Source organism: Dysidea avara, chromosome 12, assembly GCF_963678975.1.
Source record: "Dysidea avara chromosome 12, odDysAvar1.4, whole genome shotgun sequence".
Taxonomy (NCBI): Eukaryota; Metazoa; Porifera; class Demospongiae; order Dictyoceratida; family Dysideidae; genus Dysidea; species Dysidea avara.
Genome location: NC_089283.1, coordinates 3,525,151 through 3,548,363, shown reverse-complemented (window position 1 = coordinate 3,548,363; position 23,213 = coordinate 3,525,151). Strand labels below are relative to the sequence as shown.

At 37.5% G+C, this 23,213-nt stretch overlaps 2 protein-coding genes and 1 long non-coding RNA gene across 5 annotated transcripts in view; 2 read left to right on the top strand and 1 right to left on the bottom strand.

Moving 5' to 3' along the window:
- Positions 1–4,342: 4,342 nt before the first annotated feature.
- The window catches only part of LOC136240184 (uncharacterized), an 82,327-nt gene continuing 63,456 nt past the window's right edge, over positions 4,343–23,213 (bottom strand). The window contains exons 2-3 of the long non-coding RNA XR_010693715.1: positions 4,983–5,067; positions 4,343–4,640 (exon numbers count right to left, since the gene is read on the bottom strand). This is a non-coding gene — a long non-coding RNA (uncharacterized lncRNA). The remainder of the gene's footprint in view (positions 4,641–4,982; positions 5,068–23,213) is intronic.
- LOC136241191 (epidermal growth factor receptor-like) lies at positions 7,778–12,997 on the top strand. The gene is made up of 16 exons (XM_066032367.1): positions 7,778–7,872; positions 9,105–9,167; positions 9,220–9,295; positions 9,346–10,184; positions 10,238–10,379; positions 10,511–10,576; positions 10,626–10,739; positions 10,896–10,994; positions 11,041–11,226; positions 11,284–11,347; positions 11,404–11,571; positions 11,636–11,782; positions 11,840–11,937; positions 12,000–12,161; positions 12,214–12,252; positions 12,309–12,997. The coding sequence occupies exons 1-16, from the start codon at positions 7,778–7,780 to the stop codon at positions 12,945–12,947; spliced, it is 2,997 nt and encodes a 998-aa protein (XP_065888439.1). The 3' UTR covers positions 12,948–12,997.
- LOC136241050 (epidermal growth factor receptor-like) lies at positions 16,882–20,052 on the top strand. Of its 3 annotated transcripts, none has more exons than XM_066032232.1 (8): positions 16,882–17,064; positions 17,306–17,788; positions 17,837–17,914; positions 17,967–18,095; positions 18,150–18,299; positions 18,360–18,460; positions 18,522–18,633; positions 18,698–20,052. In XM_066032232.1, exons 1-5 carry the CDS (start codon positions 16,980–16,982, stop codon positions 18,224–18,226), a joined length of 852 nt encoding a protein of 283 aa, XP_065888304.1. In that variant the 5' UTR covers positions 16,882–16,979; the 3' UTR covers positions 18,227–18,299; positions 18,360–18,460; positions 18,522–18,633; positions 18,698–20,052. The 3 variants fall into 3 exon arrangements, with proteins under 3 accessions (XP_065888304.1, XP_065888305.1, XP_065888303.1); XM_066032233.1 differs by having other exon boundaries at positions 17,967–18,100; XM_066032231.1 differs by having other exon boundaries at positions 17,967–18,299.

Below are 23,213 nucleotides of genomic sequence, written 5' to 3'. Positions count from 1 at the left end.
AGAGCCTTGAAATTTGTCTTCTAATGTTCAATGCAGGCCATTGCAATTCTGAAAGCATGCTGGTCACACTGTTTTCCCAGTTGTAGTTAGATTTTACCCATCTGGCAGTAATTCTCTGCACCCTCTCAATGGCTTGGATATCTTTAGATAAGTGAGGATCCCAGACTGAGGATGCATACTCTAGTTTTGGTCGAATTAGTCCCAGGTAGGCAGCGGATTTAACTGATTCATCACAATTATTTAAGTTACGTCTCACAAAGTTTAGTGACTTTATTGCATTACTAGTGATGTTGCTAATGTGTGGAGAGAATGACATTGATGAGTGGAATAGGACTCCGAGATATAGATGCTGATTTGTACGAGTAAGTGCTTCATTGTCTATGTAGTACTGGAACTCAGGTGGTGAGGCAGATCTAGAACAGGTGAGTATAGCACATTTGTTGGTATTTAGGCTCATCTGCCATCGCTTAGTCCATTGGATGATGTAGTTTAAGTTCTGTTGTAAAAGATGGTGATCTTGTTCTGAGTGAATGACACGGTACAGTACACAGTCATCTGCAAATAGTCTGACACTGGATGTGATGTTGGTAGTAATGTCATTGATGTATAATAAAAACATTAGTGGGCCTAAGACTGTACCCTGTGGAACTCCTGAATCAACATGAATCCTAGTAGTCACCAAATCCTCCCATTCTGCCAATGGATCTTGTCCGAACTCACTGAACAGTACCTCCATTCTCTTCATATTGTCTGCCAGCTTCGTTGGCTGCTGGGACCACGGAGTTGTCAATAGGTTTTGTCTGATTGTTTTGAGCCATCAGCACGTTTGGAATACCCCTGCCAGTACAAAAAGAAATGATGATATAACTTATAAGATTTAGTGACAGTTATGCATAAACACTGTGCATTAATTTTTTTTGATATACCTCGGATCCGATGCTCATTCCAGGCAGCCACAAACTTTTTCATCCCTACTTGGCTAACTTGGATGCTATACCAGGAGACACAAAATTTGACATCGTCATGATGATGTTCCAAGTTAAAATCGTGGTTTTCTTGCATTCAATTAGGATGGCCTTAATCGGATAGCTTAGGCCACACCAAGTCAAACCTTAGTTTCTGGTCACCCGCCCGCATGGTAAACCTGGAACCCTAGTTTATGAGGACTATTATTAATATTACAGGTGCTTAAGTGCATGTGACCCAGCAAGACACTTATTGTTTACTGTAAAAGATCGAGATACTCTAATAGAGCAGTCAGGGATTCCAATAGAGCAGTCACACTAATTACTTTATTGTTCTCCTTTATGGCACCCCTACCTTATTTGCGACATCTCTGCTTTAGAAAGAATCCAACGCCGGGCAACCAAATTTATTCTAAATGACTATGTAACCGATTACAAAACACGTCTTATCAAACTTAACATACTACCACTGATGTACACCTATGATCTTTATGACATACTTTTCTTCGTAAAATCAATCCAGCATCCATCTAATCATTTCAATATCAGTAACTATGTCAACTTTTGCCGCAATCCTACCAGATCCTCCACCAGTAACAAGCTTCAACACAATTTTACATCATCCAACAAACAAAGTAACTTCTACTTTAACAGATTACCAAGAACCTACAACAGTCTACCAGTACTTGACTTAAATCAACCTTTTTCCACCATTAAATCACAGTTACTCAAGATCTTTTGGCAGCATTTTACAAACAATTTTAACTCTGACAATCCTCACAGTATGCACTTTGTTTGCCCTTGTAGTACCTGCTCCAAGTCTCCTCGCCCACCAAACTTCAGCAGTAATTAATTTTTTTTCTCTTCTCGCTCTCTCTTAAAATAAGTACTTAGCTATATAAGTAAGTTTATTATTAAATACACATGTAAGTTTTAAAATTATAGGATAGTTCAACTATATACCAAATGTAAATGTATGTAATAACCTTAGCCAGCTAACTTAATTTCATTGTAATTTTATACATTCAATTGTAAATGTAAGTTGTACGTATACTTTTTCTGGCTGTGGGCACCAGTTGCCCACAGACCATTAATGCAGGCCTTGCCTGCATTAAAAAGCAGTTAAAATAAAAAATAAAATAAATAAATAAATACTCTTAACTCTAATATTAGGTATATATGCCACACTAATAAAATGTTTCTAACTATAGCTAGTTTTGTCCTTGATTATATAGCTGTTCAGATTATAACTGTTACTAATGCTTCTGTAACCAAAGTAATTTCAGTAGCATTAACTACTAGTCCATGCAGATGGGCCATAGCTTTAACTTTATAATTCAAATGTAGTCCTCTAATGATTAGTCTAGTAACTTCAAATTCCTTATCACTGAACACTGCAGGGGTATGGAAAGCCGGCAACATTCGGTGAGCTTAAACTTAAACTTTTCCATAACTAAAATTGGATTGGCAAGTAGAAACCCTTATAGTTTAAACATTCCCAGATGATCACTAAAAAACACTAGTCTGGAGCACTCAATGACTCAAAACTTTGACAGTTACTTTTCTCAAGGTTACTGAATAGAAGGCTGGAAACACATAGCTAGTGGGCTACGACTTCACATCTGAATGAAGAATTTATGATGTGAAAATAGAAGTTAAATTTCATTTTGGATCATGATCATTTGAACAACTTAGCTATATAAGTCATAGTAATATTTTCCTGACATAGCTAATGAGACATTTATATCACTTGGAAAGCATAAGTAGCTACATGAGCAAAACATTTCCTATAGTATATTCTAAATAAATAATTAAATAAATAAATAAATATACTTAAATGCTATACATCAGTGTATAGCTAGCCATGATCCATCAACAACTTTCCTAGTGCATTTTTGCCGAAGCACAACTACTTATGTTGTTGGTTAAGTTTGACTAAAAACAAAATCAACATGAATTTGCTAAATTGAGCAAATAATAATACCATACAGTATATTGTCACAGTAGAGTCTATAGTCCTGAAGTCCTGATCATCCGCCCGCCCGCATCCATTTGTAGGCTTGGGAGTGACCAGAAACTAAGGTATGACTTGGAGTGGCCTTACCCTTCCATTGACTTCAACCAAGAGTTCATAATATATATACTAAGGAGAGTATCCTACTCTCATATACCCCTGTAGAAAGGCGTATCGTGAAGTTATGACGTAACACTTCTGAGTTCGCCCGTTTTTCTTTGTATAATTAATGATGTCATTAGTTGAACACGGTATCGATTGAATGCGTGCCTACCAACGTCGCTAGCAACCAAATTAACTCCAGCTCTAAGCGTTTCTCACCCAACTACAATCGTTCCTTCATTGATTAAGACCGCTTCGTAGGCGTTTCTTACTAGGCCATTCGCGAATACGGCTATCCTGAGCGTCGCAAGTGTGAAACGGTGCTAACGATTCTTGCACTTTTACGGCTTCCTATACGTCACAAACCACAACATCTTGTCGTTACGTCGTAACTTCACGATACGCCTTTCTACAGGGGTATATGAGAGTAGGATACTCTCCTTAGTATATATATTATGAACTCTTGCTTCAACCCGGATCCTTTCAACCACATGATTCTATTATACAAAAGTCAACACGTTATCCAATGCTAACAAGTACACTGTATAGCATAATAGTGTGTATGTACTGCTTGTTAATTAAAATTTAATTTTGCATCAATGCTAATATTTTATCCGATCTTTAAAATGTATCAAAGTTATTTATCCTGTATGTGTATCCAATTGAAATATCTACTTTAGCTAGTTGCTGACATTGTTAATTTTACTATCAGAAGGTTAAGGTTATTTCATCACGTCATAAAATCTCACCTGGGTTGAGGATGTTTGCAAATGAGGTGGTGCAGAAGGGTTTCTTCTATATTCTGCCAGCTGTTCCTGCATGTACAGCATTAGATACCACTACTTCCCCTGATCAACCCTGAGTTGATCCCACATTCCATAGTGGCAGATGATCTGTCTAAACAATAATAAACAGACACTTGTACATATACATGAGATGGTAGTATGTACAGTACATATAGCACGTATTATACTTGTAGTGCGTAACGTAATACCTGTATACTGCGGTTTTCCAAGTTCTTGCAATGCAAAGCGTCATGCGCTATACAAGCATGTACGTGCGCAGCTGTTCAACAGTGGATTTTCAGTGACAACTACTGACTCACAGGACTTCAAGGATGCCTACGCATACAACTCGACAGCCACAGAATATTACAGGAGTTTTTAAAGAACTGCGCATACTGACACATTATTAACGCATGACGCTTTCCATTGCAAGAACTTGGAAAACCGCAGTATACACTGTCTCCTAAACAGTGTAGTTGTTTTGATTGGCATAGTAGTAAACGCCACAATTTTACAGCTAAATCCATCAACTGCACATATGTGCGTTACTCTGAACATCACATTCTTCTCATTTTGGTCGATGTGCAGTTTCTGACCAAAATAATCTGCCTGGTAGGTTCCAGGGTTTGTCATCCGAGCAACAGAGTGTCTGCAGGCTTGAGAGTACAGAGGCGAAACAAGCCTCAGAGACTCCCCTACTCTCTTCTCTCCAGCTTTGAGTCCTTCGGATGCCAATACCCTAGTCAATGTTCGACGTCCATACACTGGACCCACCTGGTTTTCAAATGTTAGACAAATCTGATAATACTAACAATGAAATAAACTAAACAATGTAATATTATTTGTTGTATTTTTTTCATGTTAAGATAGATAATATCACTTTATCACTTATCCAATCCAATTGCATATTACTGTACACACTAGCTAACTACCTGTTGAGCAACCTTGCCATGTGTAAAGGCTCATGATATTTTAAAAATTAAATTCAACTAATTCCAGTGCTACATATTGCTGGGTTTGCACACTATGATATATTTAAATGTATAACACATTTATATGTATTAATGTCAATGAATGTCAAAAGATAAATTGACACAATGGAAAGAGCTAACTCACCTCACTGACAGCAGCGGTTACAATCCTATCTAATTCAGCTTTTGTGAGCCTGCTTGTCTTGTGTATGTCTCTTTCACGACAAAATCTACAGAATGAAATAACTAGCTGACTATACGTATATATAAACTAATGCATTATGTCATCTTATGATCTATACATTAATCCAATCATTAAGTGAAGTGGCAATGAGATTCATGGTCGGAAGAATATAAAGCTGTTTGTCGGTCCCAATATGGCTACCTACATTTTTCAATCTGACTCTTTTTTAGTCTTATAATAGATTGTCTTTATAGAGTCTACATTACTCTCGCCATCATGTACTCACTTGCAAACCTTGCCATATGCATCCTACTTTGGTTTAAAAGGCATGTGGCACACATATCAATGATAGCTATACGTGCAACCACATTTAACAAGTATATTTGTATACATAGCTAGATGTTCTTCATGGCCATAATGTTCGGTGAGCCTTAGCTAACAGAGATAGAAATGTGATCATTCCGTGTGACCAGCAAAAATCATACCTGTCTAGTCACTATTGAACAGCACTCGCCACCAGGATCAACAAGTTTGAGTGTGTAATTTGTATTGTGTTATTGTATTAATGCTTTACAGTGACCAGCACTGAAGGTCTGCAGCAACATGTGCTGCAGCCTGAGGATTACCTAACCTAATTTCAAGGACTTAGACTTAGTGACTTATAGCTGAAAAGGTGTAACAGAAAAGGGGCCAAAGTAAGGAAAAAATCCCTCCAACCCCAGGAATCGAACTGCAGGTCACCCAATGTCTAGTCGGGGCCACACTCAGTCTCCTCCAGGAGGGATGATTTCACTTTGACCACTCGATTTAATTCAAACTATGTAAAAATAATGCCTGACTTATTGTATTATATTATTTCATCTGAAGGCTTTGTAACTCCAGGATTTTTGTCACATGGGAAGGAAGGGTCTGCAACAAAAAAAAGCTGGCTGCTGATAAACCTTGTTATACAAAACTCAACTTAGTTTGAGTTCTTCCTTCAATTGATCGAGTATGTGCCAGATGTATGTACCCAAGTATTTGCATGATCATGGTAGCTATAAGTTTATTTATATTCCATGCTCAATGTACTGCAGACTAGCATGCATAAGTTCACACTTAGCTAGTTTTGTACCACCTACAGTATCTGGTCTAGAAATTCATCCTGAGTTACATATTCTGTATTAATTATTTCAATAGCTAATATCTATTTCATATGTGTTGATAATGATAATGTGATGTGCATGACTGTTTTGTTACATGTATAATCTTTGTAACTATGTAAATGTTTGTAGCTAACCAGCACTGGGTGCTTCCATGTACAGTAATAATAAATAAATATCAGGGGCGGATATAGGATTTTTCCAAATGGGGGGGGGGGGGGGAACTGGTTACAGACATAACAACACATGCACAGGTGACTGAGAAATAATTTTTGTGATGCTGAATGGTTATTATGCAGATATTAAGAGATCATGTTCATCAATGCATAGTCATATGGTCATGACAATTTTGGAAATTAGGCTCTCTAAAGTGAATTTGAGAGTGGTTTCAGCATGATTTTTTTTTTTAATAGAGCAATATCATAACTATAATTATGTGCTATAACTTATGACCTCTAATATTAAAAGCATCACATGCTTTGTGTCAAAAACGATGTATATACAGAATCTAGGGCTATAAGGGACAACTACAAGTTGATAAAGCAAAGGTGAGGGTATAACCCCTGAGCCTCTCCCTCCCTTTGGATCCACCGCCCCTGAATAGAGTATAACTGACTGTTCAATTAGAGTATCTCGATCTTCAAAGAAAATGGAGTGAAGGGGGTTCGTTTTCACTCTTTAGATCCCTCTCTTAGAGATAAACAATGGTTTTATGGTGTTACATTATCACTTTGCACTGCTGCAAGCTGGTGCAAGCTTCCCAACTCGAATACTGACTTTAGCTAAAGCAGCCTACTTTGTGGTCGCATGCAGTCCAAGGCCACACATACTTTTTACTTTTCTCATGTAATGATGGTTTTCTCTCAAATCGACTGTGATTGTAACTATAAGCTTTATTAGCCGATCAGAACACCAGCACTAGTTGCTGGCATGCCATATAGTGGGCAGTGGAGCCATATAGCTAGCATGCTTAGCTAGCTACTGATTTCGTCATGCCATACCATATATTGACTAGCTAATGCAGTAATAAATGAAAAAGAACACTGCTGCAAACCGATCCAAAGAGGAAATGCTCAGTCCTCTCTTGCCAGGAAACCTGTGCTGTAAGTGAAGACTAAGTCTTTTGTGGGTCCATCTCTCCTTTTTTATTTTCTCCCTTATAAATGCTTCCATTTCATCTAGCAAGCATTTCCCAGACATTATTGCAAGTTTATTACTATTATGAACTGTAGATCTTGCATGGTGTAGATAACTTATATATACTCGATAGGTGGTTAGATACCTACTTAACCCTTAAACCCTCATAATCCAGAAAACTGGATTTACACTTAATAAATACGCATGCTTTGCACAAAGCACTGTAACTTTCGGAGCGTCCATTCTATGGTTATGCAATTTATGTCATTCTACTCGTGATGTAGCAAGGGTCAAAATGATACCTAGAGTTTTACCCTAACGCTAAATGGTGAAGTCAACCAGCCGTGAAAATAACTTTTCTGTAAGAAAACACGCAAAACCTTTACATACCTTTATAAAATGGTCAATAACTCGGTGGTAGCTGATCCTATCGCTTTGCAACAGCAACTCTTCGTGAAATTCTGCATCAGGCCATATATGACTCACGTGAGTAAACCCACAATCGAAATTAAACACGTGGCAAAAATTTTGGAACACGGAGATGTGACTCGTCGTTCACCGCTTCATATCAAGTAAGCCACTGTAGTTACAGTGTTCATTTAACCTTCTCCAAGTAGCCCAGTAAACACACTTTTAATCTATGTGTATTTGTAGGCTGTAAGAATTAAGTTACCCCACCGCCTAGTGTCGCCATGTATGCCCATATTGTGTAAACACGCATTTCCGAAAAGTTTTCTGCGGGTTTAAGGGTTTTAATTGTGTAACAACTGAATTCATACAAGTAACTAATGTGTCAATTTCTTGCCTACCTTTATATGGGCTAGCTAAACGTTATTGGTAGCAATATAAGATAGCACAAAGTGCTGTACAGCCTTAATGCTGAAATAAATGAAATATAAATAAATGCAACCTTCCCTTCAGTGCTATTCATAAATGTGACTGGGCCTGCGAAAATTAGGCACATAAAAATTACCTACTTTTTCAAACTTTGATGTGTGATAACCTTGTATTCTATTATTGTTTGGCCATGAAATGTTCAGCACTTATTAAGCATTTAGTTGGCTTTATAATACAAGTTACAGAATGAAACTATTTTATTCCACTACTGAGATATGGGAAGTTATGTGGTATGGTGTAGTTTGTGCCCACGTGCCCTATTATCGCAGGCCCAGTCACATTTAATGTTAAAAACATTAGCTAGCTAGTTAACAAAAGCAACTTGGTAGTGGCTAGTTAACAAAAGCAACTTGGTAGTGGGCTTAAAAATCGAAGAGGGTACAAGGAGTGCCCACTTCTTCAGCCATGTCCTTAAAGTTATATTAACAATATCAAGATACTGTATTAGAACAATCTAAACTGTCATAAAACAGTCATCTCTTACCATCATGCAATTAGCTTATATCCCCTTTATCACCCTAAATGTTCCCATTACATGCATGGTAAACAAAGTTGTGAGTATTTCTTATCCAAAAGATATATAAGCATAAGCATAATATTATGTCAAAACTGTTCAGAATACATCACCAACCAAATGCAACAAGATGCTATAGTTATGCATAAGAATTACTGAACATAAAAATTTAGAGTTATAAGTGTCTGGGGTGGTCCCTGAATCTGCTTAGTACTTAAGCTAGGCAAACTTGATCATTTTTTTCATCCGCAAAATATGGAATTTGGATGCTGGTGGGAGGTCAATTTTTGTTATTCATTTTGAAAGAAAATGCTCCAAACCACAGCAATAACAATCTATCTGTAACTGTAAATTAAAGGTTGACTGTGTAGTGTGTAAAGTTTACCTGTACAGGAATGGAGCTGAACGTATCTGTGTTGAATCCTGTGAGTCCACTAGACTACAATCACTAAATGTGTAAGTGATGGTCCTGTAATGGGTATGATAATATATACTACATATTACATAGGTTTACATATGCTGACAACTCTACAATGATATGTGAAGTGTGTCATGAAGAGTGTAATGATACTTGTTCTGGTCCAGTAAGTTCATTACACGGTAATATTTCATTAGTTTGTGTCATATATTACAGGCACCTAGTGATTGTTTTGGTCAATGTAAGAACTTTGCTATTCCCACTGCTGGAAACACCATTACTTGTGTTTCACAGTGTCCATTAGGTACTTATCCTAATGACACAGACTTCTGTCTCCCTTGTAACAGTGTGTGTGTGCCACAAACTGGATGTAATGGTCCTAGTGATCGTTTAGAAGATGGTGGATGTAATCGTTGTTATCATGTGTTGAGAAATGAGAGTTTAGGTCAAGTTAGGTGTCTACTAGATGACGGTTGTATTGACAGAACATTTTTGAATCTTCCATTTGATCCTGTTGAACAATTTCCATTCCCAACAAGATTTTGTGATCCTTGTCATGAACACTGTCAATCTTGTAGTGGACGTGAGGCCCACCAGTGCTCACAATGTGTGTTTGCATCAAGAGAAGACAGTCAAGGCCGTTCCATTTGTGTTGGTAGTTGTGAAGATGGAGAATATGTCAGTGCCAAACGTTGTCTATTATGTCATGAAGAGTGTGATGGATGTATTGGTGGGAGTCATCAAGAATGTATTGCTTGTCAGAATCTGAAAAACTTTTTGGGTGATGGTGACAGATTTGAGTGTAGAGCTTTTGGAACATGTCCTGATAACAAATATGAGAATTTGCTCAATTTAACATGTGATCAATGTCATCTTAATTGTGAAGAATGTGTTGGTCCAGAGTCCACCAATTGTACAATATGTAATGATGCAGGATATATTATCATTCCACCAGTAGATGAAGATGTAGAACTGCGTAATTGCTGTGATGCTGGCTTTATGGCAGTACAAGAAAATCAAACATGTATTCCAGAAGTATCTATTGCTCCAATTGTGTAAGTAATTGAATAGTTACATATATCAGTTTTAAATCACTATAATAATACAGGAGTGAAGATGAAACTCCAGTGGGTGCAGTGATAGGAGGTGCATTAGGTGGACTAGTACTGATAATTGTTATAATGGTAGTTGTCATACTTACCAGTCGTGCTATATACAAATCTTTCTTTGTCTCAGCTAAGTACAATGAGGTACGTGGAGTATATGTATTATGTAGATGTATGTACACCATGTACATATATGGAATACACTAATACATTTTTGTCCATTGTCATCATTAGTGACCTATTACTATTGCAATGATTTTGTTTTGTTCTTATAGCAAGCTGGACAGCTTGAGAATCCATTGTATGATGTCTCACCTTTTGCACATATGAAATCGGAAGATGTGTGTGTTTGTTTGATTTGTTGTACTTTAGTTTAACCATTTGTTTTAGATTATGCAACCTCCAAAAGCAGCACCCAATCAAGCCCGACTCATTATTGTGCCAGAAACTGCTTTGGAGTTGGGAAAGGAACTTGGAAGTGGAGCATTTGGAACTGTTTATAAGGTAAATAATTGTGTATGTAAATCACTAGTAAGTAAGACTTTCAGAACATTTTTGTGATATTGAGATGTTAAGAACAGTTTTTTGATATTGCTGTATGCTGTATTTGCTTGTATAATTTCCAGCCCTATTCAGTTTACTTTCCACTATTACCAACAGGGATACTGGCAACCTGAGGGTGATGCACACAAATACACAGTAGCTATCAAGGTGATGAATGAGAATACATCTCCGCAGAGTCAAACTGAACTATTGCAGGTATTAATCATTTGTTTGTGAGTTGTGTTTATTTCGTTTGTTACAGGAGGGTGTCACTATGGCCTCCATTGATAATGAGTATGTTGTACGACTGTTCGGTGTTTGTCTTGGAACAAGAATGATGCTTGTGTCTGAGTTTGTGCCTTTTGGAGCTCTGATTGACCACTTGAAACAATTCAAGTCAGACTTCAATGCTAGAACACTGCTAACTTTTGCTGTGCAAATTGCATCTGTAAGTGGCCTTGGCACCACATACGTAATTTTAATACTATATCTACATCATATTTAGGGCATGAAATATTTAGAGTCTATCAGGATGGTGCATCGTGACTTAGCTGCAAGGAACGTACTAGGTACTTACATATTAATTTGTAGTTGAAGTTCTACACACTCATACTTGAATTTTCAGTGCAAGCACCTGAACATGTGAAAATTACTGACTTTGGTCTTACAAAGATCCTTGATGTTGGAGAGACTACCTTTAAATCAACAGGCGGTAAAGTTCCAGTAAGGTGGCTAGCACCAGAATCTCTTAGACACAGACTGTATACTCATAAATCTGATGTGTGGGCTTATGGTGAGCTAATGCATATATACAAGTAGTAATCCCATCCCATACATGTTATATTGTCTACTTATAGGAGTCACAGTGTGGGAGATACTTACGTTTGGTGCTAGACCATATCCTAATTTGCAAGCTCATGAACTCCTTGGAGCAATCCAAAGTGGCGAAAGGCTGAATCAACCTGAAACTTGCACCCTTGATCTGTACGCTGTGCTGCTACGATGTATGTTTGCGAGATAACTGTATTTTATTTGTGCAATCTATTAAAATGTCTTACTAGGCTGGCTGCTAGATCCTGAAGCTCGTCCAACCTTTTCTGAATTAGAAACAATAATGGAGGAGTTTTTATCAGACCCACTGCGATACATTCTCACTGTGGTGCGTCATACAGTTGCTAATAATAATAACCTACTGTTGCTATGTAAATGCATGCATTTTAGATTGATGACAGACTAGAAACTTATGCAAACTTGCCGACTAATACACTTAAGAGTGGAGAAAATCCATATGAGAATCCATTTTTACTGACTAGTGGTGAGGCAGCCAGTGGCTACGAGATGCCATCTCCCTTCAACACCCTTCAATCCTCTGCCACTTGCGATGTATGTAAGAAGAAAATGAATTACTGTCTTTATGTCAACTTTGTTTTATTAGTATGACAACTTTAAAGATGGTGATGATCCTGAGAATGAAGTAAGTGTAACAGCCATCATTTCACAATGTATGTTGAATTTGCTCATTGTTCACAGTTCACACCTAAAGGTCGTAAAGATATATACGATCCAAACTTTTTAAAGAGTGGTGACTATGAGCAGCCAACACAAGGACTGGAAACACTACCACAAGCACTTGATGATGGGTATGGTAGCATTCGGAAACCCGAACAACCGGATAACTCCTATGGTGATCTAAATGACATTTCAGTTGAGCCATCGAGTGTTGCTAATGAATATCTCAAGCCTGGTGACAGTCTTGGACATGACTACCAGAATCCTGTTGCCTTACATTCAGAAGATGAGAGTGATGGTGATCATGAGTATCATGAAGTTGATGAAGATAAGCCACAAAAAAGTTCTGACAATGGTTACGAGCATCCTCCTGACCTTGATCACGAGTACCATGAGATACCTGATGTGGGGGGCAATACTGCCACTCTTGATGGAAGCATCAAGCCACAATTTGATTCACCAGAGTATATGTCATCAGCACTACTAGAGAAGCATGGCAGCAAAATGGCTCTGATTAACTCTAACCAGAACAATAACGAAACTGAATACACAACTGTAACAGATGATATGCTTCTTCCTCCTCATAAGAGAGGTGACACAATGCAAAGTGGTATTTCAAGTAATTATCAGAATTTACAAGGGTCTGACACTCAGTTATAACTAGATGCACACACACACACACACACACACACACACATACGTATATATATATATATATATATATTATGTTTATAATTCCTTTATTTTCTGTTGTTTTGTATAGTGGACAGACATGGGACCAAGTACATTTGAAAGTACTTAAGTACAAGTACTTTTGAATTTTCCAAGTATAAGTACAAGTACTCTGGCGACAATCAAGAGAGTACTTAAGTAAAGTACAAGTACATGCTGGAAGCACTCAAGTAAAGTACAAGTACATTTTGCTGTAGCAAAATGTACACTTATTCAGTGTGTTGTAGTATGTAAGTGTACCTAGTGGGGTTGGTACTTTCAGGTTTTTGTCAACTATTTACTCTCTTTAACACTTAAAATGCACTAACTTTAGCAGCAGCATTGTTTATATTTGCCAGAATTCTATGACATCATTAATTGTGGCTACATGATACATAGTAAGGTTAGGGAAGGCATTAGAAGAATTGTACAATGCACCTTCATGCAATTTTGTTATGTACCCACTGTGTATAAACTACGTACAATGTTTGCAGTACTTACAAGTACTTAAGTACTCAAGTACATACAAGTACTTAGCAAAGTACTTGAGTATAAGTACAAGTACACTGGGGAAATCAAGGAAGTATTTAAGTAAAGTACAAGTACTTTCAAACCTGTACTTAAGTATAAGTACTCATGTACTTGGCCCCATGTCTGATAGTGGAACATGTGTACAAAATTATAGAGCTTGTCTACTAATATAATTTAAAATATTTGTGTAGAAATGAAGCAACCATGACGTAGAGTACTGGTGCAAACTTGTAATCATTACCTGGAAGGGAGGAATATATTCATTTTCAGCCTCAATAGCATAAATGCCTCATTAACTATACAGAACAGTCAACAGATGTTTCTGATCCTATACCTGTATGATCATTTTATTTCAACAACAAAGTAAAAGAATGAGATGAGTGGTTAACTAACAATTTTATTATATTTTTGAAATAAACACATTCTAATACACTTTGAAGCTATGGTACATCATCTAGGAGCTACATTTTCAGACTCCTTTGCTACTAGAGATTCTTTATAGCTACTCAATTAAACTATTAAAGCATGATATGTTTTGTATTAACATTTTCCTCTTTATTTTAGAGCAAACAATTAGTGCCCATAAGGCATTGTGTTAAATTGGCTACAGCCCTTCCTATATATAGCTTTTGTTTAGCCCTTTTAACACAATCGAACACAGACAATTAAGTGCATTGAGGAATATGATGGTGTACAATACATTGGGCTCTTCATTTGATCACACACCCACACGCATATTTTCAGGTTGCATGTCAGACACCGCAGAAAGACTGGAGTGGCATCAACATCAATAAAGTCAATAATTCTCCACTTGTAGCTAAATATGCATGTTAATGCATTATGGTTGTGTGTAACCAGCTGCTTTCATTATCAACCATTGTATTGGTTCAGTTGTTGTGTTTGTGCATCCCCTGTCACACTTACTTGGCTTCACTGTACAACTAAGAATAACACACATATAGCTATGTATTATGTATGTATAGCTACACAATTATAAGCATGCAGGTCATTTCAGCAAACATTGATACATTTAATAAGCTTTTTCAATGTAGCTATATGCCTTACAAAGTAGACATATAGGTATAAACAGACTACATAGCATCCCATTTTGCAGAGATCCTTGAGTTATAAGGGTATAATGGGTGGCATATTTGATTCTGGCTGGCATGGGATTGCTGTTAATTCAACTATACTGTCTGACACGTGTACCATAGAACTAACTATATACAAAGTACTGATTTCCAATTCAATACAATCCATGCAGCTGAATGAAAAGGTATCTGGAATTTCTAGTTAACTAAATACGTATATAGCAGCCTTTTTGCCTCACATCATGGAGCTCCATTGGCCAAAAAACCAGTTACCTTAATAATGTGCTATGCATCTATAGCTAGGAAGTAGTTTGACAGGAATTAAAGCTAGTACATCATGCATATCGGTGCTTCCATGGGGGCTTTCATTAGGCTTAACCTGGCATGCTTGCACTTTGTCATGAATCATTGACAATTGAGTTATGTTATAATAGTTAATACCAGCTTGAAGAAAGCCACTTACATTACATATTACCATGCATACAAGCAACTAAGAACCAAGTGCATGGACTAGAGATGAAACTTGCATACTTTTTACCACTTTGTGCTAGGCACAGTACTTGAACTAATGTATAAGAGAAGGTCAATAAGCTTTTAGAAGTTGCACACTAGTGTTGCAAACACGTGTGTAGCACACAACAATACAAAAGCATTTTTATATTAAAAGAAATAATGCTCTAATAAAGCAATCACCAAACACTGCATTAGTATATAACTGACTGCTCTTTAGACTGTTATAATAGTGGAGAGCAGCCTTGGCTTTGACCAGATGATCCTGTTAAGCTTACAATCATGCAAAGGAAATGAGGCAATGTAGTGCTGTATATAAAGCAGTAGGATACTGGAACGAAATATTACTAATAAATTGATTACACTATATATAACTTTTATTACTTTAATACACTGTGTATACTTCAGTGATTATCTACTACATATTGGTGGTTGTAAAATTAATTATACACCAATTATACTATGACCTTTTAAAATATATAAAACACGACCAGGAATGTGCATGGTTGGCACAAACTAAACCACATCATACATCTATGCCATCTGTATTACAATAGTTGCAGTCCATGTGCGATGATTGCTGAAACTTACATGGTGGTAGAATAAAACTAATACTAACATCTCTTGATAAGAATCATTGCATGTGTATAGGTAAAACTGAGACCAAATATGTATGTACCGAGTAAGTAAGCAAAGCACCACCTTATATTGTACATCATGTTTCTTAGTAATGGTCCAACTAACATTCTGTAACTTTCAAGTATGTTGGAGAGTGATGATCCTAACAAGTGATTAAAATAACACTGCTATTGAAAGACACTCTTGCAGGTACTGCAATAACTGCATACCTTAAATCTCTATAGTTAGTAAGACAGAATACAAAACATAATTAAATTTTCTACTAATCTATACATGTATATGGCGAACATATGCTCCTCATGTGCATGGAAAAGACCATTAATGCAATTGACAATTGATTGAAATATCATAATGCGTGTTCAGTCGTGTGTGAGTACAACAGGTTGAGCGGGAATATATGTGAGATGTGGGCAGTAGGTGATTGTTATTGATATTAAAGCTTTACAGTGACCAGTACTGAAGGTCTAGATCTGACAGCAACATGTGCTGCAGCCTTTGGATTACCTAACCTAACAAACTGGAACTAGAGACTTAAACATTATTTAACCTACAGTGGCTACAGGTAAATGCCAACAATGTCCCTTGTCTCACATATATATTATATTCAATGAGGGTTCAGGTAGGCTCGCACCTTCACCCAGACATGGTAGCTACAGCTGCCTCCTGTGGTGTACTAGTCCTGAAATCCCCAGAACAATTTGTCTGCACTCCAAGAACCTGATCATGAGTAGCAAATGTTGCGATATTCATTGGGTAAGTGTGACTGTGTATGTGGCAGCCAATTAAAGGCTTTGCTTCGTTGTGTGTTATAACTGAATGCATAAATGTGTGTAGGGAAACAATATTGTGCAGTCCCAGCCTTCTGGTGGTATAAGTGGTAAACAGTAGCATTAGCAGTGAGTGCACACCAATCTAGGTATTATAATTTCTTTTAAAATCTTCAACAATGAGTAATGTGGTTAACCCAGGTACAGAGTTCATTAAGTCAATATGTGCGGTTAACATTTTCAGCTGAGGTTAGTTACAGGTCATCAGACAAAGTTTGTTGGTTTACAGTTCAAAGTTGGCCTTGCCATTGTAATATAATGGTGTATATACTTGTCTGATAGCTAGCTATAAAAGGCAGTTGTATAGAAGCTAGCATTAGCTACCAGTTGGAAGCTATATATCTAAACTTGACACAGCTGAGCAGTTTTCCACCGTGATCAGGATGTTTGCCAGTAAAGTTGGAATCATTGCTTTTGGACTAGCTGCACTCTTTGTAATTGTCAGTGCTTCTCATTGTGCTGAAAAAAGTGAGAAATGGGTGTATATTTACTGAGTCAAGCATATGTCAATAGTAATACACAGATGTATAGATAGCCATATATATCTGTATATATATACGTGTACTTTTACTATACTCTGCTTAGCATTTATGCTCTATGACTAAAGGGTGGATCCAACAATAGTGCATAGCTATGTATATCAGTGTTAGTCTTCTTCAAGACACTAAGTACATAAATGCTAGTTTTTGTACATGCATTTCTCTTATAGGTTTGTGTGATGGGCTTGAACTGCACACATTCACTGCGGCTGAAGAGCCAAAAGAAGCATTCTTACAGGACATGCGCATTAGATTCTGTGGTTGTAGAGTGGTTGATGGCAGCATTAACATCAACAGGCCAGAGAATGAGCTCTATAATTCTAAAGATTTCAAATTCTTATCCAGTGTGGAGGAAATTGGTGATTCATTATTCATCCAGAACCTCAATATATCTGACCACATAACATTACCAAATTTACAACTGATCAGAGGACGTAACCTAGTAGATAATACAATTTCTCCAACAAGACATCCAGCATTGTTAATTCACAATGTAACAGGACCAGTATACCTACCAAATCTGACAGAAATCTCAATAGGAGATGTGTACATTGTGACTGTCAGCTCTTGTAATCACAGAGGTGTCCTGTGGGAGGGTATTCTTACTGACCCTAACAGTCAATATCAAGAATTAGGGAATGATCATTGTCCTAGTAAGTCAAGCTTGTACCTTACAGTGTATGGAATATTATAACAAATAGGTCGAGATGCCATAATAAATAGGGACTGTCCACATTGTGAGAGCCGCTACTGTTGGAGTTCAAACTACTGTCAAACTTGTAAGGATATGATGGAGTATTACACACTGTGTTATACTACTCTACTTAATAGTGACAAAGAATTTTGGCACTTGCTTTGAAGTTTGCTCAACTAGGAGATGTTACCTGGACACCATGGGAAATCCTCAGTGTTGTAGTAGAGAATGTGCAGCTGGTTGTGTGGGACCTAATGATAACCAGGGTACTGTGAGTAGATATAAATTCCTTATAGGCATATTCTGTATGTATCTGTCAGACTTGCAAGAATTACAACAACAATGGTGTACGTATGTGTTACTAACTGCCCTCCAAAAGAAGTATACAATCCAATAACTCAGTCATTAAAGAAGAGTGGGGATTTCAAACTTCATATTGGGTCACTCTGTGTGGAAACTTGTCCTGCATGGTAAGTGTATACTGTTAATTTGTGATATATGTACTGGTAGCTAAAAGATATGCTTTGTAGATACCAGGGGGCATTTTGCATGAAAGAATGTCAGTCAGGATTCCAACTTGTGAGGCATGCCTGTCATCCATGTCTAAATGGAGTGTGCAAGACAAAAACAAGTATGTATGTCATAGAATAGCTCAACAAAATCTTTACTATATACACATGTGAACTATTTAGCACGCAGAGGAGTAACTGAAGGATTGCTGCCTCAAGACATTGGAAGGTTCTCAGGTTGCACTATTATCAATGGTGATCTCATTGTTAATGCAGAATCATATGAAGAATTTGTGTAAGTAGCAACCAACAGAAAGACGTGTACCTGTGTTTAACTGTATTATTATAATCATTTGCAGCAGTCAGAATTTTAGCTTTACCCTGGTAAAAGAAGCATTTTCTAATGTTGAAGTCATTTTGGGACAACTGGCCATTGCTAACTGGGGAGAGGAAGTGTTTGATTACCTTCCAAACCTCATGTACATTGGAGGATATGATGGGAACAGTGCACTTACACAAGATGCACTCGACTCTGTTGCAATTGTTGACAACGATCCAGCCAATAGCATCTCCAATGTCAGTCTGATGCAAGTATACCTACCTAAACTGGTGAAAATATTTGGGTTAGATATTTTTATTGTCAACAACCCAAACTTGTGCTATATCGGAGACATGGAATATTATAAGGCATCGCCAGATCAGAAAGTGTTATATGCAGGTACAGATGATCTAGCAATAACAGGCAGACGACCTTACAATGAATGTAGTAAGTTAAAGCAGTTTTCAGATGGACGTGCATGGATACAGTGCAGTATGTGGTAAATTTAAGAAATCAGTTTATGAATTCCATTAATCATAACTTCTTTCTCTTTGCAACCTTCACGTAGCTTAAGCAACCAACAGACCTGCACAAAAATAAAAAAACTACTTTGGGTATATACCAAGTGTTTTGTTTCCAGATTTAATTGTTTGATATATAATCAATTTTCTGTTAAATTCGCAAAAAGGGGTCATACACACATATCCAATTTTGTAAATTGAAAATATCAAGACTCACGGTAGTGAGTCGCGCGGCCAAGAAACTACAAAGCGCATACCCAATTAAAAGATGCGCGGCCACTACTGTGAGTTATTTACGTGTAGGGCCGGTTTTGCAATATTAGTCCTAGATTATGCAACATCTCTCAATAGATTTGTATTGCGTTACGTGATAAAAAAATCTTTAGGAGTCGTCATCATCATAGTTTTCTTGCGACCTCGCTAAAATAAAAAAAGTAACCATCGCAAAATAAAAAATAGGCGTATTTCACTTTATTTCTCTACCTTATGTTACAACTACTGTCACGTTATACCAGTCAACATAGTCGTGTTTGTATAGTCCATCTAGCACTGACATTATCCAATCCTGGTTTGCCTATACGCGTATTTTCTTCAATCAAACCTCTAATCCCTACAATAACTTTTAAAGGCACGACGTGGACACAAACTGTAATGCCTGATAAACAAGTTGTGACAGCGTGCTGAACCATAAGTTCCCTAGGGATGGCGTTTTAAGCAGAAATCTTTTAAATTCCATTTAGTGCCACACCCCATGCGAGCATTTATAAATCGCCAGTTGTCTTATGGTGTGAAGAACAAAATCACTAGCGAAGGTGCTTTAAGCATACTCTTCAATTCTCTATTTACATGTAATTTTTAATAGATTAACCACAAAGGACGATAAGGTGAATACAAAAGGTAACAAGCCTTTAGGGGTTACCACCTCTATGTAGTGTTTACCATGTAGCTTGTGTTGTGGCTTTCATTAAGTATTATTCACACACAAATGGTGCAACAAAATTTTGTAATGGATTGCTCGAATGTGGTTGGCGGTGTTGTGGCTCGAATGTGGTTCGTGGTTTGCCAGTGACCATGTATGAGTTGGGGTTGTTCCACACAACTTACACAATATTCAAATTTCATGATGGCCATGAAAATTTCTTGCCATATGGTAAACATACAACAATGTGTAACAACGTTAATCAACATCACATCAAGACTTGACTAAAAATAGTTCCAACAATAGTGATGATTTCTTGTATGTCAGCATGACGATATTGAGACCTGTAAAAGAATAAGCAGGCACTGAAGTTAACCTTAAATTAAACACTCATGCAACTGACCTGGAACATCGGTCGCAATACCAAAAACACTTGTTTCGATATCTGATGACACAATCCAGCAGACACTGAATTAAAAGAGAATGTACAAAAAATCAATATGCCGGGCTGTATCAATAATAGCATGGATAATCAAAATGAACAAAAATTATATCCCAAGCTAAGTGAATGAATAACATAACTGTTGGGTAAGCATGTCAAACCTGAACATTAGGACATTAGTCAAACAAAAGTACGCTATCACAACTTGGTCATAACACAATGTTTGTACCACTGGACTTCACACTGGTTGCCCAAAAATTGTGCCATTCCAGGACAACAGCATAATTATGAAACAAATAGTTACTACAACACAGAAGGCTTACTGTTGTACTGTCTACACTGATATATCATAATTTAAAAACATAACAGGTGGGCATTAAATACAATACACTTAACATCTGGGTACTAGGAAAAAATCACTAACATCACAACATGTAGAAATTAACACCCTTGATGCCACTACAGTCTACACTGGATATTTGTTTGAACCCATCAACACTATACCCGATACATCTGAGTAGACTGACCGGCAAATTCACATCACTAGTATACAGTGATAATTGATAACTACAAAAACAACAATTGCAATAATACAATTCTTCTGTACGTCAACTGACCTGAAATTCATGACACTCGATACTGAGACCTGTAAAAGAATAAGCAGGCACTGAAGTCAACCTTAAATTAAACACACATGCAAACTGACCTGGAACATCGGTCGCAACACCAAAGACACCTGTTTCGATATCTGACGAAACAATCCAGCAGGCACTGAATTAAAAAGAGAATGTGCAAAAAATCGATATGCCAGGCTGTACCAATAAAGGATGAATAATCAAAATGAACTAAAAAAATATATATCCCATATGCAGGTTAAGTGAGTAACATAACTGTTGGGTAAGCATGTAAACCAGAACATTAGGTCATTGGTCAAACAAAAGTACGCTATCACAAACTGGTCACTGATAATTGATAACTACAAAAAGAACAAATGCAATAATACAATTCCTCTGAACGTTAACTGACCTGAAATTCATGACACCTGTATTTTTGTTCTTGCATGGTCTCAACTTACATATGTACCATGATCACATTCAACTGCTAGTGGATAAACCGGTATGACCAGATAGCCTGCAAAAACCAACAAGCGGGTGTTAAATACAATAAACCTAAAGCCTGGAATATGAAAAATATTATATAAGCATTATTCCACACTGATATAGTAATAGATTATAGGACGTTGTGGAACTTGCCTAAACGTGTAAACTTGAACATGAGGACAACTGTATAATCTGGACACTTGGAATTGTCCAATACCTGATGAACAAGTTAGTACTAATGACATTCACTTCAACATTTTATCCCAGCTGGGTGAATCTCTTGTAACTGAGTAAAAAGGTGTTTATTTTCCACCTGCAACCAAAGTTCTACATTTCGATCTGTGGTTGAGTGTACATGCATAAACTGACCAGGAAAATCAGTATGCCATAGCCGGGGTATGGAAATGGTTCTTTCCTTCTGTTGTGACATTACTTACAGCTGACTGGTAAATGATCATCGATGTCCCCGTGGACCCCAACAATGAGTATATCAATAACTTCACAAGTTGGAATGAATTTCCTTTCAACATGTGGTGGAATGAATTTCCTTTCAGCATCTGGTGGACAGGTCCATAAACCCTATCGCACAAACACGGTGAATCAGTGTGTGGCGAAGTGACACGTTACACAAACTTCACTCCTCGTTTCGTTAGCATTCAAGACCGGCATATATCATAGAGTACCTCGATCAGTATTCTTGACTCTTACTTCTTCAAGCGTTGCTCAAGTGATGTAGTTTCTCACGAGGGGCTCGAGTTTCAGGTAATTAGGGACTTTCCACGAGATTTCCCCTAAATAGATCACGTGTTAGTTGTCAATCCGGTGGATTCTGATGGTATACATGGTTCAACAATGCAGTAAGTGTACATATGCTGTCAATAATTGTTTGTGCACTGCTAAACTAAGTTATTTTTGTGTGACAAGCATGCTTGAGGAAGGGTCTGGGGGACGACACTAATGTTTTGACAGCAGTTGATGATGGCCAGGCAAAGAACTGCGAGAAGAACTACTGTGATAGTGTGATAGTAGGGGAAAAATTCCCACCCCTATAGCTCTGCCTAGGGGCATTATCTACAGCTACTGTATTATGTTGCCGATATGTACATCCGGGCCAAGAATAAAGGTGAAAGTGGTAGTAAGGCTCAATCCTATTATTCTGCTGAACAGGCAAGGGAGTCTGGGACTCTGGGGGCATGCTCCCTCAGGAAAGTATAAGTACTACAACTTTTTTGTTTTAATTGCTTCATCAAGTATAAAAATTTCAGTCAAAGGTGATGATTGAGGCTCTGGTCTTATGCACTGGTTGGAGTGGTTGTATCGATACTGCACTGTGGCAACCTTGAGGGGTTAGTGCTGGCATTATCCTTGGCAATACTATTCCATCTCCTCGAGTCTTGATGATTGAGTCCTCCATTCCTTTCTCTGCTGCTCCAATCCTGAAATTGTGACCACAGTCAAAAGGTGACGATCGAGGCTCTGGTCTTGCATCTATACTGTACTGCAACACCCTTGAGGGGTTAGTACCGGCATTGTCCATCGCAATACTGTTCCATCTCCCATATACAAGTCTTGAT